This window comes from Pundamilia nyererei, unplaced genomic scaffold (assembly GCF_000239375.1).
Source record: "Pundamilia nyererei isolate P.nyererei 1_Seehausen unplaced genomic scaffold, PunNye1.0 scaffold00010, whole genome shotgun sequence".
Lineage (NCBI taxonomy): Eukaryota > Metazoa > Chordata > Actinopteri > Cichliformes > Cichlidae > Pundamilia > Pundamilia nyererei.
This window is the reverse complement of record NW_005187411.1, coordinates 3,497,247-3,511,674: the sequence shown is the minus strand read 5'-3', so window position 1 is coordinate 3,511,674 and position 14,428 is coordinate 3,497,247. Positions and strand designations below refer to the sequence as shown.

At 38.2% G+C, this 14,428-nt stretch overlaps 2 protein-coding genes across 3 annotated transcripts in view; one reads left to right on the top strand and one right to left on the bottom strand.

Annotated features, from left to right (window-relative positions):
* The window catches only part of fancm (FA complementation group M), a 41,472-nt gene that overhangs the window by 23,150 nt on the left and 3,894 nt on the right, over window positions 1-14,428 (bottom strand). The gene's annotated exons all lie outside the window — the stretch shown is intronic.
* Window positions 3,361-13,986, top strand: soul3 (heme-binding protein soul3). Of its 2 annotated transcripts, none has more exons than XM_005723855.1 (5): window positions 3,361-3,968; window positions 10,103-10,197; window positions 11,450-11,591; window positions 11,705-11,888; window positions 12,019-13,986. In XM_005723855.1, the coding sequence occupies exons 1-5, from the start codon at window positions 3,725-3,727 to the stop codon at window positions 12,188-12,190; spliced, it is 837 nt and encodes a 278-aa protein (XP_005723912.1). In that variant the 5' UTR covers window positions 3,361-3,724; the 3' UTR covers window positions 12,191-13,986. The 2 variants fall into 2 exon arrangements, with proteins under 2 accessions (XP_005723912.1, XP_013763880.1); XM_013908426.1 differs by having other exon boundaries at window positions 11,998-13,986.

Below are 14,428 nucleotides of genomic sequence, written 5' to 3'. Positions count from 1 at the left end.
AAAATGTATGTCACACAGGATTTTTTTTTTAATTAAGCTCAATTAACCACCTCAATTAGGTGAGGTGGTTACAGCTAAATCAAAATTCCAAAATGGGTGCTGGATGGAGATATAATTGCACAGTTCAGGTAGTACTCAATGTTCAATGTAGTACTGAGTACAGATGGGCAGCAAAAATGCTGTAGGCATTTCTATTAATGGTTACAATGAAATCTACCTGCAATATGACAAGGATGGAGCCAATGATGGATTTGCTTGTTTATATGAACAAACACTCTGGGGATAAAACAGTTTTACAGCCTTTTCCCCCTTTTTTCCCCCCATTTACTGTGATATATTAGTATATCGTCTGCAAGATGATTAGCAAAATGACAGATGAACACAAAACATTGGGTTTCCGACAATGCAGAAGCTAAAAGTGCAGATGTTTTTCTCAGGACTTTTTAGAATCACTAGAAGGTATGATAATTTTCTTACTTCATCTATGCATCCACCATAGATGCTTGAACAACTTATTGATTGCAATTAAATTTAGTGTCGACAACAATCCTAGTCATTCATGACATTCCACTGATTTTCAATCGATGTAAAGATAGTGAAGAACAAAGTTGTGTCTGCACCTCTTACTGTAGCTGTTGTGTGTCCCTTTCTTACTTATAAGATTTTTTTTTTTATTATTTTACATGTCAAGAGAAAGGACCGCTAGCAGCAACCAGCTTGTAGGCTGATAGGTGGAGCTCAGTGTGGAAATGTGTACACAGCGGTCAGGTCCAGATTATGAGATTACTCAGAACCAGATTAGTGAGGTCACTGTTTTAGGCTGCCTGGAATGTGAAGTGAAATAACAGAATGTGCTGAAAGAAAAGTGTCTACTCTGAAAGTAATATGTCTGATTATTTATACCTCCTCTTGTGTAGAAATCAATGCAAATCCTGGCCTCAGTTTATGATTAGTGTCAGCACTAGTTTGTTTCCAAGGGTATCCAGTGATTTACTTTGCCGAAAGAATTACTTTGGAGGTAAAGGTTAAGGTGTTGATTTGCATTTTCTGATTTAAATGTGGAAACTGGGAATGCAAACTTAAAATATATTTTCATATGTACATTTAGCAACTTGAGCATAAGGCAAATGCTATCTGAAATAAAGGATAGTAATATAAAGATGGTGTAGACATTGCACTTTGATTTATCTAGTGCTAGCAAAAAAGAGCTTGGCCCAATTGACAATAATGTAGTTGACAATCTCAATGAGCATGCTCTGTGGGTTCCAGCAGCTGATTGGTTGAGAGCCATGGAGCTAAGTGACGTGAGGAATTGGTCAAAGTCTGTCTATAGGCAGCTATTAATAACATAACCTATACTAAACTGAACACTGAACACTTTGTCATGTAAACAACGAGGAGGTCTTCACTATGTATTTGTGTGTCTGTGTGTCAAGAGTTCTGTGTCTGTATTTTTGTGTGCATAGTAAAACTGTCTTAGTATCACTGACACTTTTGAATAAGTCTAAAGAGAAAAGAACCAGCCGCTAAATGAAGAGTACACACTTCAGTATGGTTAACCATGTGACAGCTGATGAGGCGACTGCTGCTACAAGGCTGCTGTTGTGAATCCATATCTGTCTGTGATGGCTTATAATGAAGAGAGGGAAAAGACAAAACTAGTGATTGTGTAGGTGGGAAGGCACAGCCATGGAGGGGCCACGGGTCCCCCCCACTCCCTCCTTGTAGAGCATTGTAGGTGTGTCTTTCAGTGTATTTACACAGACCCTCCCACACCAACTATAGTAGATTATATAATATCCTCTCTACGTGCCTGTTGAAGGGTGCAGCATGGTGGCTGGCAGTGACACAGATCAGAGGAAATCCTGCCTAGTCAGTCCCCTAGCGCACAAGTTTGCGTGTGCTTATAATCCACTGCCTGGGAATAAAAAAAATCTGTCGAAAGACTACAGATTAAAAAAAAATATTAAAAAGATCTAGCAAAGAAAAGAACTGATTACTATTTAAAATACATTTTTATCACTCTTTTATAGGTTTTATAGCTTGCTTTAAATAAATGGCAAAGATGTAAATGCAGGCCAAAAAATTGCGTTCTTAAGGTCAAGGATGTCATCAACTTCTTTAAGCATTTGGATGCAAAAAATACACAATAATGAAATGCAAAGCTGTTACTGTGACAGAAAAATACATTAAAATATATGATCCTTTAAGCTGACAGTGAATGGAAGTTTATTACACAAGTAGAACATTTTAAATACCAATCTAGAAAGCATTTTTTCTGACTGATTACTAGAAAAGGGGAGACATAGGTTTTAACTAAAAAAATGTATATGTACATAAAAAATAACCAAAATGTAACCAAATCAAGATGTAACTGAAATAAGAGAACAAGTATAGTTTAAAGTGAAAGGAATACATTTTATAAAAAATAAAAAGAACAACAGTATGCTAGAAATGCATCTTCTCTTCCTAAAAGGTCAGTTAAAATGTCCATCCATTCGCTTCCGCTTATCCTTTTCAGGGTCGCGGGGGGCGCTGGAGCCTATCCCAGCTGTCATAGGGCGAGAGGCGGGGTACACCCTGGACAGGTCGCCAGTCTGTCACAGGGCTAACACACAAGGACAGACAACCATTCACACTCACATTCACACCTAGTGGCAATTTGGATTATCCAATTAACCTATCCCCACAAGCTGCATGTCTTTGGACGGTGGGAGGAAGCCGGAGTACCCGGAGGGAACCCACGCAAACACGGGGAGAACATGCAAACTCCACACAGAAAGACCCCGGCCTGATGGTGGAATTGAGCAGGACCTTCTTGCTGTGCGGCAACAGTGCTAACCACCGTGCCACCGTGCTGCCACAGTTAAAATGTCAGCTTCTCAAATGAAAAGATTCCCGGCTTTGCTCTGTTTTAATACAATTACTGTAATTGAAATTATTGATGTCATGGTCAGTCACAATCAAGCTACATGCTGTGACCATGTCCTTGGGGGACTACAAGATAAATTATAGAAAGAACTCTGTAATTAAGCAAGAGAACAATTTTAGAATTAACTGAAAATAGGGGGGGAAAGTGCTTGCAGCTTATTTGACAAGCAAACAACAAATACATAGAGACTCCAAGGTTAATTGTTTAATTAGTAAATAATAGCTACAAACGAACTTGAAAATTACTATAAAAAGCTTCTTTTTTTTTTTTTAATGCTGCCATTAGCTAAACCTTTCTAGGTAAACTGCTGGGTGAGGTATGTAAGGGTAGGGGGTCTTGGTGGGTGTGAGGAGAGGAGGTGGGGGTTGTGGGCGCCCACAGATCACGTGGTTTTACGGCCCGCCCTCATCTCTATAAACATAGCGCTGACCTCCGGCGACTACAAGGGAAGCGTCACGCTGCTCCGCACGAGCGAAAGAGACGTTGACTTTTTTGTTTTCAGCGGCTCCAAAGTGCTCCCGGTGAAAGAAAATGCGTCGTTTAAGTCGTATATAAGTCAGCTATGCAAACATGGCTATGTGCATCGGGTGAAGCTTAGCAGCGCCTGGTTTGTCGACCATAAAGTAAAGGTTGTCCTAATCTGGACAAGCAAAAACAACGCGGCGCGTAGAAGGAAGAAGACTAGAGCTTGAGCAAATCGTCGTTCCGGACGATTTTGAAGCATTTATTCTTTTGCCCATTAATTTGAGACAGATATCTCATTAGGTACTAGGCAATTTTACAAAGAAAAAAATGGACCGAGGTGGCTGCCAGATGAGTGGCGGCGGTCCTAGTAGTGGAGACGGTAGCGGCCCCGACCGACACGGGATGATCACACTGGAGGACCTGGAGTTTTTCTCGGAGGACCAGCCCGAAGACTCTGGCAATGGGAGTCTCGAAGAAGAAGGCCAGACCATGGAGGAAGACGAAAATCCAGACCGCCTGCTACATTACTGGCAGGAGGTAGCGAGGGGACACCAAGTGGAAGTTTCTCAAGGTGAAAATATACATATATATCTATATTTATATACAGAAATGATGTTGGGGGAATTGTTAAAAACCAAAAAGGTACATGCCAACGTAGCTGACATACACCTTGGCTTTTAGCCTCGTAGTTTTAGTAGCCTACTCTTCCTGTTTCTTTTATAAACTTTAATGTGAGGGATAGAAAGAGCGGCAAACAAGTCAAAACAACAGCTAAAGGGATGTTTAATTTTGGCACTCAATTTTTTTGTCGTTGAAGGATCCACGTACATTGACCTAGATTCCGGTTAGGGACATAGACAAACCTGTTCCAGCCAGAACATTTCTTAATTTCAGACAAGCATGTGTTTAGTTCGTAAAAACAAAAACAAAAAACAACTTGTAAAATTTGTAAATTAGTTTAAAAATGTGAACGTAATAAATGCATGCTAAAACTAAAAACACTTTCGGGCAGAAGGGTTGTAATTAAACGGGAAAAACAATATGAGGCACACAGAGTTGTGGTTCCTACAGTTTGCCCATGGGGCCTCCAGGATCCCTAGTAAGAGATTTAGTGTATAGGGCTTAAAATCTGTTGTTTTAATGGCTACTACTTTTTATGCTTGAATATTTGCAAATTTATGCCTTTGGCCTACTTGAGTAAATAGTTCATCTGTCACAATAGTAAAGCCACACTTAACTCTTACACAGGGGGCACAGTGAGTATAGCGAGTTATTCACATCAAATAAATGGTTTGTAAGGCTCAGCTATTGCTACAAAATCATGGACCATGTATGGCACATAAAACAGTCCGGCATATACATCTGCCTGCTTACAACTCAAAATATTCATAATATTGGTTTGCAACATTATAGACACTGTGATATTATGATAGAGGTATTAGGTCAGCGCAACAAATCTAATACTTATGTAGTAATAGTCTGTTTGATCTAGTAGTAAATATAGTAATATTAGAATTTGTGTTAAGATTAATAGAGATGCTTTGGCTTCCTTTTTTTGTTGGTCATAGACAAAAACAAATTGTGTGGTTGATGGCAGATGACAGGCTGTTTTGTTTTGATGGGAAATACAAAGTGTACACTTGCAAATTAGACAGACACATTTGCCACTCACACTGTTAGATGTGCCTAACAGGGTTTTATATATATTATTTGCTTGATTCAGCACTATATCCCTGTTAGAGGAATAACTCGGTAAGGTTACAGAAGTATAAAAACAAAGAATCATAACATGAGCTTGACTGTATTTGTGATTTCACAATGGACCTTTTTTTAACCTCACAATAACCACATGTGTGATATGTCTGACATATAATTCATGAAATAAAGCTAACTGATTTGCACTTTGTTAACCCACAATGATCAACTCTGTTTACAGTCACTAGTATTTCCTTAACAATGTTTTGTTTACTTGTGCCCAGTTCAACCACAGGATGTGATAGGTGCTTTTTTTTTTTTTTTACTTGTGCATTGGTACACCTGCGTTGCTTTATCAACACAAATAAAAAATTTCAGTCATACCTGGACCTTATACAAAAAAAAACGCCTTTTTTTCCCCCTGAAATTTGGAAAAGAGAGAACACCGAAAACCAATTGTTAAAAGGTGATACACACACATAACCAGCTATATATGTACAGCGATTTTTGAAATCGTACAAAACAATGCAGGTGTAGGACTCTTATTTCCTTGTTCATTTACTCGCTCAGTTAGACGAGCAGAAGGATGAGAGATGAACTAAGGAGTGTGCTCTATATTCACGACCACAAAACAGTTGTTGGTCCATATGGAAATGTGTTTTTATGTGTGCATGATGTATTTACAAAGTGTTTATAATGTAATCAGGGTTGCTCAAGAATGCCTTGTTCATGGTTTTAGGTTTTAAGCAACAACTGAGATGTTGAGTCTGATTTGAATGTACTATTAAACTGTTCCTCACATAGCATGTCCGGCACAAAACACACATGCCTCATACAGTCTTTAGATGTAATTTTAAGTTGCAACATTGCTTTGTGTTTAACTTAGAAGTATTAACCACTGAGAATATTAATTCTGACACCAAATTGGCAAAAGAGGGTCGGTTTATTTTAGTCACCGATTCAATCAGGTCTTCTCGATTCTATTAGCATTCCATTATTTTATTTGGAAAACTATTGGATTGCCTGGTTTTTCCTGGCTCAGAATGCAGGATGACTAAGTTAAAATGGTTTGTCCACATACAGTAAAGGCAACGAGTCTGTGGAACTTTAGTTGATAGAAATCCATGAATTTTCCTGTTTGTGCCTTGACCACTTTTTAAATCAAATGCAATTAATATTGAATATACAAAACCTTAATTAATAACAGAGTAAAAAGAATTTGGCAGCTGCAAAAATGAAGAACATACACAAGGATTTCACGAGTTTCAAAACCCTGTATTCAGATAAATTAAAAAGTTAATTCTGGCAGTGTTCCCATTTCCAAAATCTTTAGCCATGACTACAGTCTTCATCATTATCCTTTGGATCTGGTTAAAACATAAAAAGGTAAGATTACAGTTGGTTGTGGGTTTTATGCAGGCGTGCTCAGAATTGCTCTATGCAAAAAAAACAAAAACAAAACACACAACCAAATGTAATCTTACCTTTTTTCAGTTCATTCTGCTTTGCTGATTACTAACAAATGTTGCAAACTTGTAGTTTTCTAAGTTTGATTTTAGCATGTGAATTCAGACGTTGTGCTCGGCAGGAGCCGACAACAAAAACAGTAGTCTCGTACTCAGAAGTCTTTCAAGTCAGTGGTGATCGCAGATCATGGAGACAGAGACCTGAACAATAAGCCTATTGAGATCAGTTAAACTTTTAATTTTAATTCCTGCTCGACAGCAATAAAACCTGCCCTATGGGGCACTAAACCAAATCACAGGCTTCTTATTAGTTCAGCCTCTGTATGTCAGAATACATGGATTCTTTTAGGCTGAATACAGTTTACATGTAACCTCTTGTCTATACTTCAGTATATGTGTAACTCAAATTATTTAACAAAAGTAATTGTTTTTATTAAATATTATGTGGTGGCAAGGAGCTTAAGAAAATTAGATGTACTTAGGAAAACTATATTTTATAACAATTCAAAGAATTTAATTATCTACTATCACCTTTAGATACCCAATCATTTAGTTCCTAACCATCTGCTATTTGTCTCTTTGGCTGCCCTTAGGGAATCCAGTAACAGACTGGCACATCCTCCTCCCTCTGTTCCCTGACCGCAGCACTAAGGACAAAATCACTTGCTGGGCCTTTCTGACTCAGAGGGGATTAAATACCTTGCCTATGCTGGTACTGAGGTTGTGGCCTCACTGTTGTACTAAGGGGACAAGCCTAGGCCACAGTAAACTGCTTTGCTCTAATTGGGACTGAGACCAGTGCTGCTGTTTTAAAATAGTAATAATTTGACCAGTAACCAGATTATTAAAATGCCCGATGCTGATAACAGACCAGATGTTTTTGATATTTAATGGGGGGGGGGGGTTGTTGTTGTTGTTCTTCACTTACCTTCCAGCCAGTTACACACGAGTTCAGTGACAGAGATTTATGAAGATATGACATCAAAAGCAATGTGCCATAATGGATAAACCTTGGCCAATGGCACCATTTAATCACTTCTTATTTTCCAGTAGGCCAATGTTCAGCTGGTGAATGAACACATCATTGATCAATATATTGTAACTGGTATCCATAGCAACCAGTTTCATTAGAGGTTTTGTTTGTTTGTTTTATCGACTCTTTCAGGATACCCTGATGTCACTACAGGAAAGTCCTTTAGACTGTAATTTTCATGCTGGAGACAAAGATGATAATTGACTCACTGAAGAGTAAAATGAGGTCAAGAGAGCAGATATAACCAGCTGTGATGGAGGGATGAAGAGTTTCTAGCATGTAAACAAGATGAATCATGTTTCATGCCACTTTGAGCTCACTCAACACCCACTGCATGGTGTGTTTAACTTTACATCAGTGACTATGCAATGAACCAAGCTGATCGCTGACATGCCATAGCGTCCCTTAAGATTGACAGTATCACATAAATTTAAATGAAATTTAAGAAAAACAAAACAAATTCAGTAGTTATGTCTGCTTATCTAATATGACAATGAAGTATTTGGCACACGCAGTGGTCTTACTAGGTTTGTACTAAAGCTGTTGTAACTTCTGTTACAAAAACTTTAGTAGTTAGTATTAACTTCAAAAACTAACTACTAACTTCAGTTGCTGAAACTATTTTTGTTTAGTGTTTTTGGTTTCTCTCTGATCTTTAGTAAAGCCAAAAATGCATGGGGTTTCCATGTCACAGACTGGACAAGGGTCCAGCAACACATACAGTACATAATAGGGGGACATATTAACAGAATTTAAAACCAAAATAACTAAAACAACAATGACATGAGCACGATTACATTGATTAGAGGTTCTTGTTGGCTTTGATTCATTTTTGATTAATTGCTCAGGCCTGCTTCCAGCCAAACATCCTCATTTGAGTCCAGCCTGATGCTTTATAACAAATGTTTAAGTGATTAAATAGTTTTGATTAACAAGTTGCAATTTGTTATGTATGTACAATTGGCAACTACATGGGGAGTGAAACGGAGGTTAGTGGAACAGGAGGCACACTGAAAGTGGGACGTGACTACAGCTCTGTATTGATTAGAAAGCTCAGGTACAAAAACAAGCATTTGTGTTGACTGTTCTGCGTCAACACTGAGAAGCTTTGGAGGTTCCGCCATTGAAACTGATGAGTTTTCTTGATTGTGCAATCAGTACATGCCTGCACGTGTGTTGGTGAGGGGGGGGGGCGAGGCTGTCATAGATAAAATTTTAGAAATTAAAAATTTTATTGTTCATTCTGGGTCCCTGCTCCTAAATCTGGTTAACTATTGAATGAGGAAACTGCAAAACGACAAACAAAAACATTTCAAAAAAAAAATATATACATATGTTGAAAAATGGCATATTTTCTTTGCTTACAATCTGGTGACTGACTACCAAAGAAGTTTTGTTCCCTCAGTCATGTTTGTAAATAAGAAACCTGTCTGTACAGTTGCTGTTTTGGCTGCAGCACAAAGTTCGTTTTTTGGGTTTTTTTTTAAAAATGCACTTTGCCACTTCATTTTGCATAACTAGTGAAAAACAAGGATTTCATAAGCTACAAAAACTTTTATTGGCAATTAATTTGAAATTTAGTGGTGCTAATGCCAAAACCTTTTTGCCAGGACTGCACAGCGTAATGCTTCATGAGATCCTACTAAATATTTAGACACTCTTTGTCTGTTACATGCATCAGTCTGCTTTCTCTGTTGCCAAGTAATTGATCCCCTAAATAACACACATCTCTCTGACCTTGTTGCCCTCATGATATTGAGTGATAAAATGTGATTGAATTGGATTCACCTTAAGTGCCTGGTGTTTGATTGTTCATTTCTGTAGTGATGTTAAGTTTAAGGATAAGTAGCCCTTTGGTAGTTGTAATCAGTGGAGTGTACACTAGTCTTTTTTTGTTTGTTTTTTTTGCAATTCATTTTCTGTTTGTTTAATAAATTAACTAAATGAAATGAATGAGCATAAAATACTGCAAAGTGCCAAGGCATCTCTAGTGCTGTAAAAGAGCAGGTGAATAAGGTTTCAAAACCATTGGCCAGTGCTGTAGTCCCTCTCAGTTAATACCAGTCTATACCTGGCCTTGGGCAGCTTTAGTCAATGTTCCCTTCCATCAGCTCTAATAAACATAACTCTCTTCAACATCCTGGCTCAATGCTCTTCCCAGCTGGCAGCGCTTTCTCCCTCAAACTAACAACACTGCCAGCCAACAGATTACTGCAACTGAGGACATTTCGCACAGAGAAGAGGGCACACTGCACATTTTTATACAATGCAAGAGATAATATGTACTATTTGGACATCATAGTAGGGAGTTGCGTGACTATACACATTTGTATTAATGCATTTTAACTTCCTTAGCATGGAAGGCCGAATATGGTATCAAGAAAAAGCCTGTTACTGAATTCCCAGTACACAGGCTCAGTTGGGTGTATCAAACTGCCACGAACATGCTACAAACTATCTTATAGACATGTTTTTTGTGTGTGTAACGGGTTATGTTTGTCTGTTTGACAGATATGGCAGAACCCATTCAACAGCTAAGCACCAATAACCAAGGACGCAGTCACAGAGAGCAGGTCCCGTTTACCCTCCTTGGACGCAAAGAGAAGGTATCACTGGCTTTTACTACTTTGTCAAGGGAAATGGATATAATCACCATCTTCCTATACATTTTAATGTTCTGCATAAATGACAAAAGAGAGCAGCTGCCAAATAGGTCACCCAGTTTAAAGGACTGGAACATATCTGCACTGAGAAATAGACTTGAACATTTATACCCTCCAAGTATTTGAAGGGTCCATCTAAAAGTTAAGTATACTCTACATAAGAAAGACTGTAAACTACTTAATACAGTGGAGCCATGTTTTTGTCAATAAACCTAAACATGATTAAGCTCATAGCAAGTTTATGTAAATATAATTATATATTTAAGTCTGACATTATTATTATTATTACACCTGAATTACAATCTCCCCCCCCCCCCAATTGTACTACAACACACGTAGGATTTGTAAAAATAAATCCTACATGTAAACGACTCCTCTCTACAGAGATCCAATAAAAACAAAAACACAAATGTCAATCTACAGTCACGTACATGTTTTCTCTGTGTGAGGGTCAGATCTTTATTTCTGTCAAAGTGATCGTGTCACCCAAAGCTGTTTAAAGTCCTTTGTGGACTGTATAAATAAAATAGGCTAATTGGTTTAACTTGAGTTAATTAGTTCATTAAAACTTGGCCGGAGACTCCAGTTAAACAAAGGGCAGTCACGGCACGCTATTCTTAGAGCAGTTTTGGGCATCTTGTAAATCACACATTTTGCTAACATCCAGAGTCCAGTTTCCTTCCTGAATCCTGGCATAAAACGTGCTGTCATTTTAAGTTGATTTTAGATTTACAGATCGCACAACCGTAAGTGAAGAAAAATAAGATTGTTGTACCTGCTTAAGAAAAGTTTCCTATGCATTTAAGAACAAGTTAAAAAAAACAAAAACCCAAGTGAATAGAACTGAGGGAGTTTTGTAGTAAATAAGAGGTTAATTTTATTTGGAAAGCTTAGTGAAGAAGACTCAATTAAAAAAGAAAAAAAAACCTGAGTGCATAATTTGCCTTTGTAAAACCTGTAACCTTATTTAAAAAAAGGAAAGAAAATGTGGGTAAAACAAATAATTTTGATTTGAAGTATTTAATATTCACAAGACGTGCTACTTTTATGTACACTTAAAAGGCCAACCACTCTACTTGGTTTCTTGAAATATGCAAATCTGCAGACATTCGTGTCCACAGCAGTCAAAACCTTTGCTCCGTCTACCAGAGTATTCCTAGGATGTTTATGTTTTTGTCTGTGTTTTCTTTGTCAGTGTGGTGAGATCCTGTATGAGAAACGCCACTATGAAAAGGGTCACTGGGCTTGTATAATAATGCGTGAGGAGACGTATGAACAGAGCATTTGCTATGGCTTTATGAGAATAATGAGATACATCTGCCAACACAACTCCTTAGGTGAGTCCGGAAGCAAGAGACTGTTTTACGCATACGATTAGAGGCTGGCAAGCTGATTTAAGCTATTCCTTATATCAGCCTGACAGTGATACTTTGCTTTTTTCTACATGTAGGTGACTATCTGGGCATGACGCTGCCTATTGTAACAGTGGTGCGCACAGATGAGAATCATTCTGCAATGTCCCCTGATGTCACTGTGGCTTACTACCTTCCCACTGAGCACCAGGCCCAGCCCCCCCAACCTCACGACAGCGACATTGTCATTGAGATCTGGCCTGCCACTGTTGTATATACGAGGTTAGTAGCTTAAAAAAAATCTTTTCTAAATGAGCTCCATCCCTTTGTTACTGACTTTACAGTAAGTGATTATTAAGGTTAGAATTTGTGCTTGGTTTCACACTTATAGATCACTCCTTCCCTCTTCCAGAGCCTTTAGCGGTCCCACCAATGAAGTGACCATCATAAACCAGATAAGCACTTTGGCCGAGCTGCTGGAGTCTCCAGGAGTGTGTGTCAACGACTCATTCATCGTGGCCGGCTACACCAACCCTGCTCACAACAACCGTCAGAATGAAATCTGGTTTTTAGAGCGGCGCTAAGGGAGAGTGGGATTACGTGGCATCCTACTTGTGACCCTTAACCTTCATAAAGACTCCCTTAACACTGCCCCAGCTTAGCTACAGCCTCAGGTGCAACATCGTCGTCAGTCACCACCACTACTACCTGAAATGACCACCAGCCCAGCAACACTCCAGAACCATCTGGTTTCTCTCTTTAAATGACAACAAGCTCAACCTCAGTCAGTTTTCCTTTCCGTTCATTTTAGTTAGATCATTTGGCACACAAGAACTGAACTCGACCACTGCCATAGTCTTGTGAACACTACTCAGATGATAGGGTGAAGCGTAGCATTTACTCCTGCTTAAAGATGGCTAACAACCTTTTCCTAAGCACACTGCCCATTAAGTGGTGTCAGAAACATGCAACAGCCTGCTCATCTGCAGAGGAGTCAGGCTTCGTGGTGGACATGCAGCCATATTGTGCTCCCTTCTTTTTTGTTGCGCATGACGTCATCATTCTCTTGCTTATTGAGGCATTTACAGCTCTGCCATAGTTGATCCACTGTTACTTTACCTCTGGATTACATACTTCATTACAGGTTATAGGTTTGTGATAACAGTCACACAGCATATTCTGCATATTCAGTAAAAAGTGCAATATTTATTAGATAACCATAACAACATGGCAGTACCTGGGCCACTAACCTAACCCAATCTAGGTGCGTTCATTTGATGAAAGTTTAGGAGGGGATTCTGCAGCATCCATCTTGACCTGAACTAGTGGATTTAACCATAAATAAGCTTGACACAAACGGTGATGTTAATTTAGAAAACAAGCACTTTTGAACGTAACTTGTTCATGTGTGTTTACACTTGAATGTAAATCTACGGGACAAGGGGGTAACACACAGATCACTTCTACAAACCAAATGCTGAAACACTCACTGATATATATATATTTATTTATGTTTTGCTGAATGACAATCATACAGTACTTATAGATTATATACATCCTTTTCTCTTACAAAAATAATGCAGTGTAACGCATTCCTCATGTTTCAGGTCTTGTACACACACAAGTAGTTACCCAAGTACCTCTTTTTCTGCTTTAAAAATAAACAAAAAACTACTTTTTAGTATTAGTCATCATTCACTAACAATTGCAAATACTACCACTGCTGAGTAGAGACGATGCAAACTTGTTAAGAGATACACAACAGAGAATATAACTGTGATAAAAATAGAAGGCGCAATTCTGATTCAGTTAAACTCATCTTCTATAAAGAGATTGATGGTTTTCTTCATTATATTTTAATATAAAATCATTAAACAAATTAATTGAGAACTCCAGCTAACCCTGCAGTTTGCAATAACAGGGATTTTTCTCTTCTGGAAATAAGAGAATCTCTCTTCCAGTGAGATAAACCTGGTAAAGAATTGGCCAAATTATCACAGTGTGAGGATTTTTACCAGAACATTTGTAGCTTTTTTCTTTCTTTTTTTTTTTATGTAGGAAAATACAAGGTAAAAATGATCATTGTGTGAAACGGAGAGCATTACAATTAAGAAAGTTGGTATTGGGTTGGGGAGGTTGCCCAGTCGTAATCTCAAGAAGAACCGGTTAACATCAGTGCATCCAAATCCAAAGACTTTATTCTGCATTAAATGATTGTAGCGTTGCTATGATACTCTGTGACATCTGTAGGGTGTAAACTCTTGCAAAGCCATGTTACGTGTAAGTCGGTATTCCCTCTGAGAGCCTAGTTACATAGCAACTGCAAGTGTCTGGATTTAATTTGTTTTTTCTTTTTTTTTTTTCTTTTTTTTTTCTAGTGTTCTACAAAAGTGTTATGTAATGTGAAAATGAAAGTGTACCAACATGAGCTACTGTAGTTTTTTTTTTTTGCTTAATAAAAATGTGCTTGTCTCCTGTCTTTTCAAATCTACTCTGGTGAAGTTTTTACAAGGTTGACATACACGGAGCTTGAGCTCTGCGCAGCTTTTGGCATATTGATGAAGAATTTAGTTTTATTAAATAACGACCAGTCTTATGAGTCAGATGAGCTGATGATAAAGCTCCAGATTTACTATGTAAACTGTTTGGATATAAAGTAGCTGCAGACAAAATTACTCTACTCCTTGCCAAGTACAGCCTAAATAAACAGTCTGAGAAAGGGCAAAAGTCAGATCACTTCATATGCTACCAATTAACCCCACCACACACGCACGCATTATGAATTACAAATACAACAAATGAGAGGTTTGATTATTTCAATA

Coding starts and splice junctions, on each gene's coding strand:
- soul3 (XM_013908426.1), top strand. CDS start 3,725: ATGGACCGAGGTGGCTGCCAGATGAGTGGCGGCGGTCCTAGTAGTGGA. Junction 10,198..11,449: donor TCCTTGGACGCAAAGAGAAG/GTATCACTGGCT, acceptor TTTCTTTGTCAG/TGTGGTGAGATCCTGTATGA. Junction 11,889..11,997: donor GCCACTGTTGTATATACGAG/GTTAGTAGCTTA, acceptor TCACACTTATAG/ATCACTCCTTCCCTCTTCCA.